This window comes from Myotis nattereri (assembly GCF_964212035.1).
Source record: "Myotis nattereri genome assembly, chromosome: 1".
Lineage (NCBI taxonomy): Eukaryota > Metazoa > Chordata > Mammalia > Chiroptera > Vespertilionidae > Myotis > Myotis nattereri.
Genome location: NC_138075.1, coordinates 11,417,609 through 11,435,921, shown reverse-complemented (window position 1 = coordinate 11,435,921; position 18,313 = coordinate 11,417,609). Strand labels below are relative to the sequence as shown.

At 48.9% G+C, this 18,313-nt stretch overlaps 1 protein-coding gene across 5 annotated transcripts in view; it reads right to left on the bottom strand.

Moving 5' to 3' along the window:
* TTC7B (tetratricopeptide repeat domain 7B) overlaps positions 1-18,313 on the bottom strand; it is a gene marked incomplete at its 5' end in the record, with an annotated part of 195,317 nt that overhangs the window by 78,342 nt on the left and 98,662 nt on the right. For all 5 annotated transcript variants that reach the window (XM_081111613.1, XM_081111614.1, XM_081111610.1 and 2 more), the window contains 3 exons: positions 545-662; positions 2,935-3,039; positions 3,949-4,032. In XM_081111613.1, coding sequence (XP_080967739.1) covers positions 545-662; positions 2,935-3,039; positions 3,949-4,032 — 307 coding nt within the window. The remainder of the gene's footprint in view (positions 1-544; positions 663-2,934; positions 3,040-3,948; positions 4,033-18,313) is intronic.

Genomic DNA, 18,313 nt, shown 5'->3' with positions numbered 1-18,313 from the left:
TTGCAGGTTCGATCCTCAATGTGGGGCGGGCAGGAGGCAGCCAATCAATGATTCTCTCTCATCATTGATGTTTCTATCTCTCTTTCCCCCTCTCCCTTCCTCTCCAATATCAATGAAAATATATTTTTTAAAAGGAAAAGAATGACTGCATGGAGAAAGGGCAGGTCCTGACCAATCAAGGGAAGCTTCCTGGAAGAGGCTGGCCCCGAACTGTCCTATATTCCTGTGCCTAAGACCCAACATCCCTTCACAGGTGGACCGCCCAGCCGAGTGCTGGGGCAGAGGCAGGCCCAGGCTGGGGGGATGAATTGGTTCTCAAGGCCCCTGCACCTGCCAGCTGGCCCCTGTGCACCACCAGCCCAGCCCCCTTCCCTCCCATAGCCAAGCAGCACAAGCCACGAGGACCGCGGCAGCAGGGCCCCGCAGGACAGCACATAGAGCAGCCCAGCTTGGACGCCCGCCGGGACAGCGGGAGGTGTGGGAACCCCGCGGTGCAGCCGGCGGCCGGCCTGTGTCCCAGGGCCCGAGGGCGGGCGTCTCTCACCGTCAGTGGCCTGCAGGCTGTACGTGAGCCCCAGCGCTAAGTAGCCTTTGGCCTTGAACTCGGACGTTTTCTCTTCCGCATCAACGACAATTTTGGCAAACTTCTCAGCCTCTTCCAGCTGAAAAACCAGACACATTGAAAACAACGACAACCTGCAGAACTTCCAGCACGAGTTACCGGAAGCATCGGCTGCCAAGAACAGATTTCTGATGAGTCACCGTGAAAATGACTCCCAAATCCTCCGAGTCCACCGCGGCAATTCTATCTCTATCCGAGCCCTCGGACAGTCCTGAGGACCCCGCCTGGCCTTTTCCCGCGAAGGTTTCCCTCCTGCTTCTCTGCCTTCTTTTCCAAAGTCACTCTCCTACTCGGTGGCTCCTATCCTTTTCACCTCTGCTTTTTACTGATTGGTTCTGTCAGTAGGTTGTGCAAGGTGCTCAGAAGTTGAATGTTATATACAGGGCTGGGCAAAAGCAGGGAGTATGCGAAACAGAGTTTATTCTTGCATTATTACATATTACTTACTGCATTGTTTGTATTACAACTGTGAACCAGCATTGCCTACCCAGATAGAAATGTTTTGTGTCTGGGTCTTACCTTATTATTATTATTTTTCAAATAACATAATGAATCCATTGAAACTTGGTTTCTCTTTCTTATAAGCTGTTAAAAATGCCAAAACTGCATCTATTCTACACCGCACAGCACGCGGACCTGGCACGAGCAGCTGCGGTGAGAGAACGTGCACCTGTAAAATGCACCCACAGTGAGGCCTTCCGCACAGGATATTCGAGGCAAATAATAAGATCTGTTCCTTCGAACGATGGCAAATGCTGATGCTATTGAGGCTGGGTGACAGTACGTGGCAGCTCATTACACTCTGTGGCATTTGGAAGTTTTAATAATAAAAATGGAAAAAATATATACAGGAAAGATTTGTTACTGTTATCTTAAAAAAAAAGGGAGTAGGCTTACTTTAGGCGTTGGAGACGTGTGTCACAGTCATGAGCAATGTCATGCTGCAGGGAGGGCAGCGATCACAGCGGGGGGGGGGGGCCCCGCGTCTTCAAATGGAGGGGCTGGGTGCACTCCCGCGCCCCCTCCTGCGCCCCCTCCTGCGCCCACTCTGCCGCTGCCCACACTGGCCCCGCACTGTGGCCCCACTTGTCGAAACCTGCCCAGACCTTCACAGCTCTCTGTTTCAGGCGAGAGCCTGCTCTTTCAAAATGTCTTTCCCTCCCACATTTTACCAAATAAAATTTAACAAAGGTGGAACGCTTTCTCCACAAGGCTGACTTCTGTCCTGTCGGGTGAGAATAAATGGGGGGAAGGCACCAGCAGCAAGGACCCTAATGGCAAAAACCTCAGCTAGTCTCCCCAGTCTCCGGGGGAGTTCTTCTTATCACTAAGCTGTTATTTTGTTTGTTTTTTGTTAATCCTCACCTAAGGTATTTTTCCCACTGCTTTTCAGAGAGTAGGAGAGAGGGATGGAGGAAGGGTGAGAAGGGGAGGGAGAGAGAGAAAGAGAGAGAGAGAGAGAGACATCGATATGAGAGATATATCGACTGGTTATCGCCCACACGTGCCCCCAGTGCGGAGCGAACCTGCAACCCAGGTATGTGCCCTTGAACCTGAGGCCCTTTGGTGGGAGGGCAGAGGCTCTGGCCAGGGCTTCTTATCACTAATCTTGATATGCAGTCAAAGAAAAGACAGTAAGACTGCATTGTCTATGGCGGGGACCACCATCTCAGCAGCTAGTTTGAGCTTTCTATTGAAATGGTAGATTTTGGAGGTACTAAAACTGTGACAAATCATACTATTCCCAAATCCAAATCGGAACAAGAATATCTGAAGAGGGAAGTGGGTGTGAAGGCAGAGGAAAGAGGAAGTTGGGTTCAGCCTGCCCGGTGTGGCTCAGTTGTTGAGCATCGTGCCATGCACCAGGAGATCACCGGTTCGACTGATTTCCGGTCAGGGCACATGCCTGGGTTGTGGGCTTGTCCCTAGTAGGGGGTGTGTGGGAGGCAGCCGACCCATGTTTCTCTCCCATAGATGTTTCTAGCCCTCTCTCCCTCTCTCCCCCACTCTTCAGTCCTACGTTAGCTTCACACAGCCAGATGTATCTGAGCATGAATTCCCACTCTATCATTTCTACTTTCCAAGCACAGTCCCATGAAAAAGAAAAACTGGAGCCCCAGGAACATGCTGATTCCCCACAGTCTGGAGCGGTGGGGGTGGGGGGGAGGGGGGCGGATGGAGAGGCCAGAGGAGCCGGGGTCTGGGGCTCTGGGCAGCCTGTGTGTGTGTAGCTGGTGAGTCCCTGCGCTTTCCTCTCTGCCTGGAAATGCAACAGGCTGGCAGCCCTGCCCTGAGCGCGGCCAGCTACTCACCCAGTGAAGGGAGCCCATGCACAGCTTGGCGGCCAGCAGCGGGATGGTGGCGTCATCGGGCTTCAGCCGAATGCATTCCTTCAGCACCTTCACGGCACGGGCAGACTTGGCAAAGGAGAGAGAGTGTTTCTGTGAAACTCGAAATGTCTGACAGAAGCAAACACTAAAAGCTTCCCTGGGGGTTTTGGTTAGCTGTCCTCTTAATGCGGTGTTCCAACGGGGAGCCCAACCCTGCAGGGGCCTGGGACGACAACAACCAGAACATGGGTTTCTGAGTGACAGGGGCGTAAACTGGGGTTCAACTTCCCTGGAGTCACCCTCATTTTCTTCCTTCCTGGTGTTATTATGAAAAATAAGTGTTTTATAGCATAGCATACTACATTTCTGTCTCCACCTCCCCCAAATAACCTTATATCACAGACTTAACAATTGGCTAAATGGCAGATTCATTAAATGGCCCCAATTAATTCTCTTTATAGAGTATGTACCATGTGGGGGTACTATACTAAGCACCTGGTGGGTCTTATCTCATTTACCCAATAACCACTCTAGAAGTCGGCCCTATTATTGCTACATTTTACCGAAAAGGAAAGAGACACGGTGACCTGCCCCGGGTCACACAGCCCAGACCTCAGCTCTGGCAGTTGGACTCCAAAGCTGACGTTTTCCACGAACATCAGACACATCCTGATATAACAAACGGCCACAGAGAACCACACAACTTCCCCTCCAGGAGTCAGTTTATGCTCCCAAATGCGCGAGAGGGCCAGTGTGAAGAAACCAGCCTTAGTTCAAGCCACATGGTCACGTGACGAAGTTACAATGGCGAGAAAAAGGCAAATATTTCAGAATTCTTCTTCTCAATGATGTGTCTGTGTTGGCCCCCAAATGATTAAACTTGATTGTTCATTTATAAATGACCACCCTTAGGCCTCTGTGAGGGATGCCGCCGCCCCTGGGATTGGAAGGCACTGCGCGTGGACGCGGAGAACCGCACGCAGAAGGGGGACTCACTTTTCCGGCCGCCATGAGTGACAGCGCAAACTGGTACCAGAGGTGGAACTCCTCGAAGGCGAACTTCATGGCTCTCTCTAAGCACTGGTGGGCGAGAACAGACGCAGACACGTGAGCATGGCCGCCGTCACACGCCGCGTGAGTCTGGGTCTATGCACGCTGCAGTGAGACCGACAACCTCTGCTTTCCTTGGATGCGTGAAACACAATCTCCCACCCCGCCCCACGGGGGGGCGTGCACTGTGCCAGACCCCAAGACGACCCACCGGTGACGAAAGCACAAGCCTTGGTCTCGGGCAGTTTTCCCTCCGCTGCAAGGAAAGAGGCAGGGGCGCCAACAGCTCCAACACAAGGCCCCACCTGACAAGTGGGCGAGATGGGGTTAGTGGGGGGCGACCTAACCCGGGTGGGGGGAGGTGTGGGCTGGGGGTAATGGGGGAGACAGGTGCTATGGAGGGAACACCAAGCAATGAAAAGCTAACAGTACTTAGAAACTGATTTAGGGAAGGGGACAGAAATGATGAAGGAGGAAACAAGAATAACCATCACATTGGCTGAGATTAGGCAAAGGAGCCGGTATGTGGAGAGAAAGGGTCGATGGTGATAAAAAGTAAGTGTGTCCTACCAGCTCTACTGCTAAGAGGAATGATAAACATCAATCGTTTTCCTGATGAACGAAAGGAGTGCAGCAGCTTACACCACCTGTTCTGAATCAAAAGCTAGATGCTGCAACTTTACAGACTAGACCAGTGGTTTTCAACCTTGGCTGCACATTAGAATCACCTGGGAATCTTTTTAAAATCCCGATTTCTGAATTTCCGGAGGATGAGGCCCAGAAATCAGGATTTTAAAAAGATTCCCAGGTGATTCTAATGTGCAGCCAAGGTTGAGAACCACTGAACTAGATCTATGGTTGGCAAACTGCAGCTCGTGAGCCACATGCGGCTCTTTGGCCCCTTGAGTGTGGCTCTCCCTAAGCCTTAGGAGTACTCTAATTAAGTTAATAACAATGTGCCTACCTATATAGTTTAAGTTTAAGTTTAAAAAATTTGGCTCTCAAAAGAAATTTCAATTGTTGTACTGTTGATATTTGGCTCTATTGACTAATGAGTTTGCCGACCACTGGACTAGACTATGCTTGTTTTTGTTTCCTTAACAAGTGGTATGGACTGAATGCTGTGCCTCTCCCCCCACCCAACAAATTCATATGTGGAAACCTAACCCCCATAGACGGTGCCAGAAGGTGGGGCCTTTGGAGGGTGATTGAGTCATGAGGGCAGAGCCCCATGAATAGGATTCGTGTCCTTATAAAAGAGGAGCGGTCCCTAGTCCCTCCCGCCGTGTGAGCCCGCAGCGAGACGCTGGCAGCCTGCCACCCAGAAGTGGGCCTTCACCGGACATCAAATCTGCTAGAGCCATGATCTTGGGCTTCCAGCTCCAGAGCCGTGAGAAACAAGCATTTGTTGTTTATAAGCCTCTCGGTCCGTGTATTTTGTTATCGCAGCCTGAACGGACAAAGACACAGCTTTTGGATGACATGGGCTATGGGGCCAGGACCCATTCTAGCTGCTGTACCAGAGCTGCCTCGTTGGTCGTGCTAACCCCACGAGGTCCAGGCAGGTCCTTTCTGTCCCTCCCCGCACAGACGAGGAAGCCGGAGCACAGCCTGCTGCGTGCGCAGTGAGGTCCCAGCGGGTTCTGGTGGAGCCGGGGTCTGAACCAGGCAGCTCTCAGCACCACACTCCGCTGCTCCGACATGCCACGCCCACTTTCCAGGCCCACGCATGCTGCACAGAGCGAAATACAGCTAAAAGGCCCCCAGAATGCCACAGAGCGCCCAAGCTATTTCTGAGCTCCAGCAAGATCTTTTACTGCTAATGGGGCATTGCTCCCTTGGCCTTTTGGGGACCCCCGAGGCTACTGAGGACTGCGGTCTTTCCAGCTTGCAGAGTTTCCAAGGAGCCTCACAGATCCCACTAAGCCCACCAGCACCCCGCGCGAGGATCCGCGCCCCAGCCCACCTCAGGGTGCTCAGCTGGCGTGAGTCCTGAGTCACAAGTTTCCTCCACACTTACTGCCACATCCTTCACAGACCCCTCCCCGCTTGGGCCTCTTTCTCGCAACTATAACAACCTACAGCCCACAATAAGCCACAGGGGTATCACACAGGGATTCAGGAATGAAGTCAACAATGACGAACTGGCCCCTCACCCTAATTCAGAGGTGTCTGGGCTCCGGCATCACCACTCTTTCTTCCTGTGGGCTCCTAGCATCGTACATACGGTGATGCGCTGCCTGAGAAAGCGCCCAGGCAGCTGCAGATGCTCCTGAAGTCTCAATGCCAAGCACACCGCTTGGTGTGTAACCTGTCCTCCCCACCTCCCTGCAGACGTCAAGATTACACGACTCCCCACGCAGCTCAGGTCAACATTCCTCAATCACGGAAGGAGGCCCCTCCAAAAGAATGCCTCCAAGCAAACCAAGAACTCAGCTGTCACCGGGCATTTGCTCTCCCCAACATCCGCATCCTGGACTGGGTGTCAGCTCACCCCAATTCTCTTTGACTACCCCTTTTCAGCACCTTAATCATATCTGTATGTGATAAAGTAAAGACTTCCAGTTTTAATAGAGCGAGGAGATTGGGAACAGAATATATACTATAAAAACAAAAAAAGAGAATTCCCATTTTAATGATGGTTCCAGTCTAAAGGAAATACTGATGAAATGGACTTTTAAAAAACAGGTGCTGAATGAGAGGAGAACCAAGATGGCGGCATAGGTAAACACCGGAGATTGCTGCCTCGCTCAACCACTTCAAAAATACAACTAAAAGACGGAACGGGTATCACCCAGAACCACAGGAAGGCTGGCTGAGGGGAAGTTCTTCAACTAGAAGGAAAGAGAACAGCATACCGAGACTCAGAGGAGGCGCAGTACGGAAAATCCAAAGGTGCGGAGGCGCACGTGGAGTGAGCTGGCAGCTGAGGGCGCGGTTGTCTGTTTCAATCGGGAGGGAGTCTCAGGCTCTGAGCTCCAGTTCTGGGCGAGTCTCTAGGGACCCAGACTCAAACGGGAGAAGCAGGACTGTCTGGCATCGGTTGGAACTCGAGGGCAGCTTTCTCTCCGAGGTTTGCAGCGGTTGCTGGGACTCTGAGAGGCAGAGCCTCTGGGGATGGGACTGAGAGCAGCCATAACTGCTCGCCCTGTTGAATCCCATTCGACCCGCCCCCCCCCCCCCCAAGCCCTGCATAAAGGCATTTGTCGGATAGCTTCAGGCAAAGGCTAGATTAGCACCTCCCCAGAGGACGGAAGTTCTCCCACTGCAGACACAGCTGATTCTCACAGCCAGCTGGCCTGGAGGTCAAATCCCCCCAAGTATTACCTACAACAATCAAGGCTTAACTACAACAAGACTGCGCACAAAGACCACTAGGGGGTGCACCAAGAAAGCATAAAAAATGCGGAGACAAAGAAACAGGACAAAATTGTCAATGGAGGATATAGAGTTCAGAACCACACATTTAAGGTCTTTCAATAATTTTCTAGAAACTGCCAATAAACTTAATGAGATCTACAAGAAATCTAATGAGACCCTCGATGTTGTGATAAAGAACCAACTAGAAATTAAGCATACACTGACTGAAATAAAGAATATTATACAGACTCCCAACAGCAGACCAGAGGAGCACAAGAATCAAGTCAAAGATTTGAAATGCGAAGAAGCAAAAAACACCCAACCGGAAAAGCAAAATGAAAAAAGAATCCGAAAATACGAAGATAGTGTAAGGAGCCTCTGGGACAGCTTCAAGCATACCAACATCCGAATTATAGGGGTGCCAGAAGATGAGAGAGCAAGATATTGAAAAACCTATTTAAAGAAATAATGACAGAAAACTTCCCCTACCTGGTGAAAGAAATAGATTTACAAGTCCTGGAAGCACAGAGAACCCCAAACAAAAGGAATCCAAAGAGGACCACACCAAGACACATCATAATTAAAATGCCAAGAGCAAAAGACAAAGAGAGAATCTTAAAAGCAGCAAGAGAAAGAAACTCAGTTACCTACAAGGGAATACCCATACGACTGTAAGCTGATTTCTCAACAGAAACTTTGCAGGCCAGAAGGGAGTGGCCAGAAATATTCAAAGTGATGAACAGAAAGAACCTACAACCAAGATTACTTTATCCAGCAAAGCTATCATTCAGAAGTGAAGGTCATATAAAGAGCTTCACAGATAAGGAAAAGCTAAAGGAGTTCATCACCACCAAACCAGCATTATATGAAATGCTGAAAGGTATCCTTTAAGAAGAGGAAGAAGAAGAAAAAGGTAAAGATACAAATTATGAACAACAAATATGCAAATATGCATCTATCAACAAGTGAATCTAAGAATCAAGTGAATAAATAATCTGATGAACAGAATGAACTGTTGATTATAATAGAATCAGAGACATAGAAAGGAAATGGACTGACTATTCTTGGGGGGGGGGGAAGGGGGATGCGGGAAGAGACTGGACAAAAATCATGCATCTATGGATGAGGACAGAGGGTGGGGAGTGAGGGCGGAGGGTGGGGTGGGAACTGGGAGGAGGGGAGTTATGGGGGGGAAAAAAGAGGAACAAATGTAATAATCTGAACAATAAAGATTTAATAATTAAAAAAAAGATCCAAAAAAAATAAAAAAGAACAATGAGAGAGAGAGAGAACAGACACACATAACAGTATGGTGATTGCCTGCCAGAAAGAAAGCTGGGTGGTGGGAGGTGGAAGATGGCAAAGGGGAAAAGAGGGTAGTGGAAAGAGAGTTGACTTTGGGTAGTGAGTGTAAAATGCAGCATGCAGGTGATGAGTTATAGAATTGTACACTTGAAACTGCGCTGTTTTATTAACCAATGTCACCCCAATAAATTCAATAGAAAAGAGTAATCTAAAAAACAAACAAATACAGGTGCTAAAACCTATATAATTCTATTAAACAATGTCACCCCAGTAAATTCAATAAAAAAGAAAAAAAGGAGACACAGGAGTTTTGTGCATGTTGGGGCCTTTAAGAGGCTGCTTCAGTCCCCCAGGTCCACTGGCTGATGGCCGGGAGGGGACAGAGAAGGCAGGCATGGGGCGAGGACAGCAGTCGAGAGGCATTAGGGCCACATTTAATCCAAACTCCTTACCCCCAGCCACAGGGTGGTCATGGGGCTACATGAAGCAATGTTTTAAATGCACGTGAAATGCCTAGAAGACTGTCTGGCGCAGGATGAATGGTACAAACACGTTAGTGGTGATGTAGCTGTTATGAAACAAAGACGCAGCCGATCCTGTGGGCTTGGGGGTTCTACATGAGGGGGAGTGCAGGGGAGGAGAGCTCTGGGCCGGGGCAGAGGACGGCTGAGGGGGAGTGGCCTGGAGCCTCTGAGAGGAAAGGAGAGATTGCTGGGGTCCAGCCCCAGCAGGTCCAGGGGTTCCCAAAGGTGTGGACAGAGTCGGCGAAGAAGGAATGACACGGAAACAGCGTTCAGTTGATCAGCAGCCTAGCCAGGATCTCTAGCCAGGATCTCCAGCCAAGTTCTGTTCAGGATCTCCAGCGAAGTTCTGGTTAGGATCTCCAGCCCGGTTCTGTGTCCATGTTCTCTTGCCAGGTTCTCCAGCCAGGTTCCCCAGCCAGGTTCTGGCTAGGTTCTCCAACCAAGTTCTGTAGCCAGGTCCTATCCAGGATCTTTTGCTAGGTTCAGTCACCAGGTTCTAGTCAGGTTCTCTTGCCATGTTCCATCCAGGTTCTGTAGCCAGGTTCTGTCTCTAGGTTCTTCAGCCAGGTTCTCTCGCTAGGTTCTGTCTCTAGGTTCTGTGGCCAGTTTCTGTCCAGGATCTTTTGCCATGTTCTCTCCAGCGAAGTTCTTCTGTCTCTAGGTTCTGTGTAGGTTCTGAGTCTAGGTTCTGTGTGTAGGTTCTGAGTCTAGGTTCTGTGTCTAGGTTCTGTGTCTGTTGCCTTGTTACATCTGTATTTATACCAGTTGATTCCAATCCTATCAATCTCTATTCCAAAGGTTAGGGCGTTTCTTATCTCCATTCCAGGGAGTAAAGATTATGTAGTTTAAGCATGATTGTTCGTAGTTAAAGTGATTAATTACCCGCCTGGCACTTAGTTAAGGGGTTTTATTCCCTCCCTAACTTCAGGAGAAAATCCCTACCTGGGGAAACAACCTTTCTCAGAGAGGTGACCTTGGTTAAAACACATAGTGCCAAGAAGGTGAGCAAACATATTAAGAACAGTATGCCATATATGCCAGGTCCCTTGAAACAGCAAGGATGGACTGGCTCCCGGCAAGAGATGAGAGAAGACGCTGGCCTTTTTCACTTCTGGTGTCCAGTGAAGAGATGGCGTGTGGGCCTGGGAGAGGGATCCGGGGTCCTCTCCAGGCCTGCAGATCCCTGAGTCACCCACACAGAACAGCCAGTGGCATCTCCAAGTCATCCCCTTACCAGAAGCGAAGGTGGATTTGGCAGTAGGACTGTTTCTACCAGGAAAGACAGGCGCGGGAGCTGTAATCACCATGCCACCGCCATTGCTCCAAAGCCCAGCCACATTCATCTGATGCCACGGATACTTGGTAGAACAAGAATTAGCCTCTAAATGGCATCTGAGTCATCTGAGTGGCCGTCACACTGTCCCTTGCAAAAATGTTTCCTTTGGTCGCAGAAGCGTACCCTTTCCCGCTGTCACTGTGGCTTTTCATGAATCAGCCGTCCCGGGGGGCAACAGGAATGAGCAGCTCTTTGGCATGAGAACTGGATTTAGCAATTACCTTCCTGGTAGGCAAAGCCCAATGACATGAACCGGGCACACGGCAGCGACAGCTGTACAGCAGCACAGCACGGGAAGCCAGAGTCTATTTTCGGAATTCGAGAGGGAGACTGAGCATCCAGGAGTCCGTGGAGGAGGGGGCAGTAACAAAATAATGAGGTTTTGCCTCAAATTGAGCCTGGAGCTGAAGTCTAAAATTCATCACCATTAAAACAGAATAAATAACATAGTGCGCTGTCTTCATTACTCACCTCTGTGGGCAGGTGGGCCGAATCCTGAGAGTTCTCATAACTCAGATCCTTTCATCGAGTAGGAAGGTTTTCTTTCCTACGTCCTTTGTACTTAATGAGCCAGCTAACAAATGTAATTCTTGCAGTTGTGTTACAGAGCTTCTTAATTTAAGATGGTAGATGGATAATATTTCGTGCCTTTATTTTTAGCAATTAAAGACTAAACAATTTAGACATTCGGGACCATTATCTTGAACCCACAGAAGGGCATAAGCAGGGTACGCTGAAACCTCTCAGATGATGTGGACACACTCTTACCTTATGGCCGAGGAAACTATGAGCAAGAGAGGAGACAAGACCTGCCCAGGGTCACCCAGTGGCAGAACTGGGATTAGAACCCAGGTCTCAGGAGGCTCAGCTCAGAAGGCTTATTTCTGAATTAACTAAAAATTAATTAATTAATTAATTAATTAATTAATTAAAGTGGAATCTGAGATATCGAAGCCACAAGAGTGCAGGAAAAGTTTCTAAAGAATATGCTCATGGGGCCCTTAGCTGTAAATAAAAGACCCTCCCAACCCAAGTTCTGAGGAAACACAGGTGGCTCCCACCAAAAGTTGCTCAGAATTTTCTCCCCTTGAATTAAAAATAAAATAGAGCAAACCCCACGCTGGTGCCCCTCTCCCATTTCTCTTTTTGCTTTAAAACAGCAACACTGCTCCAGGCAGAGGCGTCTCGAATCTGTATTGCTTGGCGCATGCGTAGATTAAAGTGCACCATTGCCTCCAGCGACGGTGGGAGGCGGGGAGGGTGGGCTGCTTCTCAGAGGTCACAGGCTTGACTGCAGAACTGAATGCTAGTCGCCATCGCCCAGCATGCTCTCTGCTCAGCTAGATGACGCATCCTGATCAAGTCTGCACGCGAGTAACGGGTCTCCAGGACCTCCCTCTACTACATACTCCGCCTGCTGTTTCTGCTGATATTGCTGTTCTTTGTTATTCTTGTAAAATGAACCTCTAAATTCAAGAAACGGACATCTCATTCCTCTACCTCCTCCCTGTTCAACTGCCTCTCACCTTTGGTCTTTTTCTGTCTTCAGTCTCTCTCCCTGGCTTGGGGCTTCAGGTTTGAACCTTCAGCCACAGCTGTCGCCTCACCCACACAAGGTCTGAGGGAGGGAAGCAAGGAGTCGAGGGTAGAGCCGCCCAGGGGGCGTCATTACAGCATAGGCGCCCACCGAATGCTTGACTGAAGGAACCAATATGGGTCGAGTGTTAGGAAATCCTGTATGGATGGCCATGGACAAACAAGAAAGCGCTTTGGAGATGATGCCACACCAGATAAACCATGGCCTGCGGGCCAAGTCCGAGCTGCTGCCTGCTTCCAGAGTCCAAAAGCTCAGAACCGTTGTAGACGAGCACTTGCCGTCAATGTGTAGAAGGTATACTGACGTTAAATCCAAATAAAATGCTACCCCCCAAACAATCCCATTCATCTTAGTGCACCTGTATTACGAAAAGGTGTAGTCACTCTTATATGTTAATTCAATCAATAAAAATTTTGTGGCAATTTGTTTCCTCTCTTGTTATATCTACAAACATCCTTGATTTTGGTTCCTGGTTCTCAAAACCTAAAACATTTAGTATCTGGTCCTTTTTAGAAAAGTTTGCCAACCCCCAGAATAACTATGGAGCACTTTATGTCACTGAGGCAGGACTGACCTGCCCTATTGAAGACACAGAACAGGTGCAAGTTACAAGGAGACAATTTCAGATCAATCCTTTCTAATAACCGAAGAGGAATGGAATGGTATGCATTAAATACCAAGACCTGTGCTGGCTGTTTCACACCTATTGTCTCGCTGAGCTTCACATCAGTCTCTGAGGTGGAAGTCCAGAGTGGCTAAGTATCTTTCCCAAAGTTGCACAGCTAGGAAAGGGCAGCATCAGGATTTGAACCTAGACATGCCTGACCCCAAGGCTGAGTTACTTTACTATGCGAAGAAAGACACTCCTAAGGGTCATTACAGCGGGGATTTTTACATTAGAAAGCAGATTATCAACACCACCAATAAGAACAGTAACATACATTTTGCATACACTATCTCTTTAATAGCATCATAATAACCATTGGAGGTAGGTCCTAGTATTACCTGTATTTTCCAATACAGGTTTAGAGTTAAAGGAACCCCTTCAAGTTCATACTTGGCATGTAAAGTAGCAGAATTGGAAGTCAAACTCAGATCTGATATCAAAACATGAGATATTAAGATGGCAATACTATCCAAAGTAATCTGGATAGTTTCAATGCAACCTGGATCAAAATTCCAAGTCTTTTTTGCAGAAATAGAAAAGTCAATCCTCAAATTCATATGGGATTGCAAGGAGCCCAGGACAGGCAAAACAATCTTGAAAAAGAGCAAAGTTGAAGATCTCACATTTCTTGATTTCTCAAAGCTCACAGCAAAGCTATAGCTATCAAAACAGTGTGGTACTGGCATAAGGATAAACATATAGGGTGATGAAATAGAACTGAGGTTGCAGGAATAAACCCACACATCTATGGCCAACTGATTTTCAACAAGGGTGCCAAGTCCATCGGGAAGAATAGTCTCAATGAATGTTAGGAAAACTTGATTTCCACATGCAAAAAAATGAACTGGGACTCCTACCGATACCATATACAAAAATTAACTCAAAGTAATCAACAACCCAAACATAAGAGCAAAAATTATAAATTCTCAGAGAAAAACATAGGAGTAAGTCTTCATGACCTTGGACTTGGCAATAGATTCTTAGATATGATACCAAAAACATAAGCAACAAAAGAAAAAAGTTGATATACTAGACTTTATCAGAATTAAAAACTTTTGTGCATCATCTGCCATCATAAAAAAAGACAAACTGCAAAATGGGAGGAAATGCCTGTTAAGGGTTTATTATCCACAATCAATAAAGAACTTCTATCACTCAATGACACAAAGAGAAATAACCCAATTTGAAAATGGGCAGAGGTCTTGAATAGACATTTCTCCAAACATAATACCTAAATGGCCAATAAGCATTCAAAAAAATATTCAGCACCATTAGTCATTAGGGAAAAGCAAACCAAACCCACAATGAGGTACCACTACACACCTATTAGAATGGCTACTATAGCAAAAACAACAGCTACAAAGTAGCAAGTGTTGGTGAGAATACGGAGACACCCCTTGCTGCTGGGAAGGTAAAATGGCCCAGCACTGTGGAAGAGTTTGGAGGTTCTTCAGAAAGTGAAACCTAGAATTAACGGTATGACCCAGTGATTCCACTCTTGGGTATATATCCAAAAGAACTGAAAACTGGCACTCAGGTATGTTCCCTACAGCATTATTCACAACAGCCAAAAGGCGGAAACAATCCATGGGTCCACCCATCAACAGATAATCAGATAAACAAAATGGGCCTATACATCCAATGGCGTGTATTCAGCCAATCCTATATAATGAAAGTGGAATATGCTAAGTGTCTCACCAGGGGGCAGACGCTCCGACCGGTAGGTTAGCTTGCTGCTGGGGTCTGGGTTGATCGGACTGGGCGAGAGGGCTGGACACACCCTGGAGCCCTCCTGCGGTCCCTCTGTGCCGGCTTCCATCGGCCCGATCGGGCAGCTGGCCAACCTCCTGCAGCCCCTCCCCGGCCAAACGGCCCCCATTGGCCCGATCAGGACTGGGCAAGACAGCCCCTCTCACCCCAAACGCCAGCCAAGCCGAGGGACCCCCCAACCTGTGCACGAATTTGTGCACTGCGCCTCTAGTATAGGAATAAAGTCTGAGACGTTCTATCAGGTGTATTATCACAACATGGCAGAACCCTGAAAACATTAGGCTGATGAAATAAGCCAGACACAAAAAAAACAAGTATCATCTGATCAGAGGTTACCAGGTTATGGGGGAGGCGGGAGTGAGGAGTTATTGCTTACTGGGTAAAGAGTTTCTATGTGGGGTGATGGAAAATTTAGAAATTATCACCATGGTTACCTAACACTGTGAGTGAAATTAATGCCATTGAATTATATACTTTAAAAAGGTTAAAATGGCATATTAAATTTTTTTAAGTGAAAAACTTTCTTTTCATTAAGGACCATAAAAAGAGAGCAATGATGCTTAATAAAAAAAAAAAAAATGCTTTCCTAAGATGGGGTTGTAGGCACCAGTGGCCATGGCAGGGGCTGAGATTCTTCCGGGTAGACCTGTCATGTAAAAATGATGCCGCTGGTCCCTCCCGGATGGGGTGACCTCCAGCGCTGCCTACGGTGGGCCCATCTCTTCCTCTGCTGCCTATTTCCCAGCGAAATGACCTTCCGTTTGTCTCACACACCGAGGATGACGGAGCGGGATGAGAACGTTCATGGCCTGAAGCACTGGTTTATTCAGCAGGTTTTATTGAGCACCTACCATGGACCAAACCCGCAGCCCTGACTTCCCAGGAGTCAGGCCACACTGGTGCCTTTCATGGACCTGGGCACCGAGGTCCAGGCTGAGTGTCCGCGGTTCGAGTGGGGCTGCATTTAAATACCAAATTCTGATGGCAGCTGACACCTGGCAGGCCTGTTAGGCAGACCCAGTATTCAAGCACTTCTCACAGCGCTCCCCGACTAAATAAGTGTTTGGCTTGGGGATGGAAAATGTCCCTTTGTTACAAGCACTAGCCAGACAGTGCTGCCCACAGAACCATAATGCTGTTGCGATTTATCATAAACAGATGAAAAGAAATTCAACAAGGAAAATAAAAATACCATTCCTGTTTTTGACGCTGCCGTGTCTTTGCAGAGGGGACACACGCGTCCTTCGAAAAGGACCTCTTAACATTCTGTCGAAATGGAGCCACGAGGAGCCACATTAAAGAAACAGGCCCCTTAGCGGCTTGGGTTCATCCTAGAAAACAAAGGAAGCCGGGCTGGTTGCTTTACTTTTAATAGTGCGGGTTGTCATGCCAACCAGAGCTGCTGCTTAAACCGAAGGGGGAAAGTGTTCCTTCCTACACAAGCCTTTCGGCGGAGCTCACAATGAGTCTTTAAAAAAAACACAAAAGCTCATAGCACTGGAGACACGCAAACACTGTGCTTATATTTAAACCTGTCAGAATGAGGATGTAATGAACCTGGGGTGTGCACTGCCTCTGTACAAGGCTCCTTGCCCAGTAGCTGGCTGAACAGTGCCCTGAAGAAAGAAGGCATTACCTGTGGGCACACACAGACGCAGCCAACCTCGGGGTGGGAAGCAGCCTTCATCCTGAATAAATACAACGGGAGAGAGGCAGGGAGGGCGGCGTTTGTGTGAAAGTAGCTCTGCGACTCCTGCCAGCGCAGTTCCTAAAAGCCTGGGTCTGCACAGCCCACCCAAAGGTGCCAACGGCAGGAGGACAGAGGTGGAAAGGCTGCTGGGACCCACAGCACAGGCGCCCCCGCCTGTCCCCATCTGGTGCGTGCCCCGGGGCTCAGGTCCGCCCAGGAGAGGGGCCGGGAGGAGAGCACACGGCCTGATGAGGAAGTGTTGACATCGGCGGGGGCAAGCGAGGAAGGAAGCGTGAGGACGTGGTGAGGAGGTGACACCTCTTCTCTCGCGGTGGCCGGGGGCTGTCCACCTTCTGGTCAGAAGCGGTCCACCGTGTAAAGGGAGTGTCGCTGGGCAGTGTCGCCGAGGCACAGGGGACCCGCTCACAGACCAGCCGAGGGTGATGGCCCTGCTCACAGGAGCCAGGGCACGGTCTGCACTGAAACGCGGGGTCTGACAACCGGGCTTCCTGGCCGACGCCCCCATGAGAACAAGCCCTCAGCTCCCGCCCTCAGGCCGAACGCCCTCACACCGCCATGACCCTGATGACGAAGGGTGTTCCTCGGCTCTCAAGACTTTAATTCCCATCAGGCCTTGAGCAGCCAGTTCATGTACCAGGCGCTCCTAACCTCTCGCTGCTGCCCCCACCTGCAAATTCTGCTGCAAGCGGCCTGCTCTGTGCCCTGCCAAGACCGTGCCCACACTGTCCAGTCTTCTCTGATTAGAGGCGACCCCGAGCACTCTGGGTTAGGGGTCCTGACCCCGTGCTGTCGGAAATCTACGTAAAACTTCGGCTCCCCCAAAACTTAGTTGTCCCTTGGCACCTGTGGGGACCTGTGGATACCAAAATCCTGGGTACTCAAGTCACTAGTATAAAAACGGTGCAGATCAACGCGTACAGTCGGCCTTCGACATCCGCAGACTCCCAACCTCGGAGGGAAGACAGTAAGGTTTTTATTTTTAAAAATTCATGTGTAGGTGGACCCGTGCAGTTCAAACCGTGTTGTTTAAGGGTCGATTGTAGTCATCTTTTCATGTTTCTATTTGATCTCCCTAGGTTGGAAAATTCTAGAAGCCAACGACCTTTTTGTATACTTTGTTGCTTGCCGGTGCCTGGCAACCCCTGGGAATACGGTGGGTACTCAGCCCTGGGAGTACGGTGAGTGCTCAGTGAGCTCGTGTGCTCTGCTCTGAGTACTCTGCACGGATTAGTGAGTAACCTTCACAATCATGAGGCAGGTGTGACATCCTCCCTGTTTCGCAGAAGGAAGACCTGAGGCAGGAGAGGTTAATAACTTCCAGGGTCACACAACTGGCCAATGGCAGGGCAGAACTCGAGGCCAAGCTCTCTAGGCCTGTGCCCAGGATGCCCAAGGTGCTGGCCTGGGGTTAGGGGTATGGAAGCAGGGATACCAAGGCAAGGACAGCAATGACTGGGAATATCCACAATAAAACATGCACGATTCGATCCCACTCGTTTACACGTCCATAAATGTACATTCATGAAGGCAAACAAGGAAAGATAAGCAATGGGCAGGTAACGACCCCAGGAGAGTGGGGTTCCCAGGCACCTTTATTTTCTTTCCATATTTGTATGTACTGCTCAGTTCTTCAAGGAGCCTGCAGGGCTGCTGCATGTGGCAGAAACATAAACAATGAAGTCAATTTCATTACGGGAGAAAAAGTAAAACAAAACAAAATTAAAAGAGAGGAAAAAAGAAGGGGAGTGGGGAAGAGCCATTGAATGTTTCTTAACAGAAGGGTGGTGTGCCCATCCCTGGTTTAGAAGGCTCACTGGCACAGTGTAGGAGATGCAGAAGGGGAAACAGAATATACCACCACACCGAGCAATGATGATGATACCCATTAACCAACGCAGGCCCAAAGAAGTAACACAGGAAGTTTAAATGCCAGCTGCCCCCACAGCGGCACTATACACCACAGCCAAATGCCTGTCGACTGACAAATGGATAAACAAACTGTGATACGATGGAATGTTATCCAACCATAAAAAAGGAATGA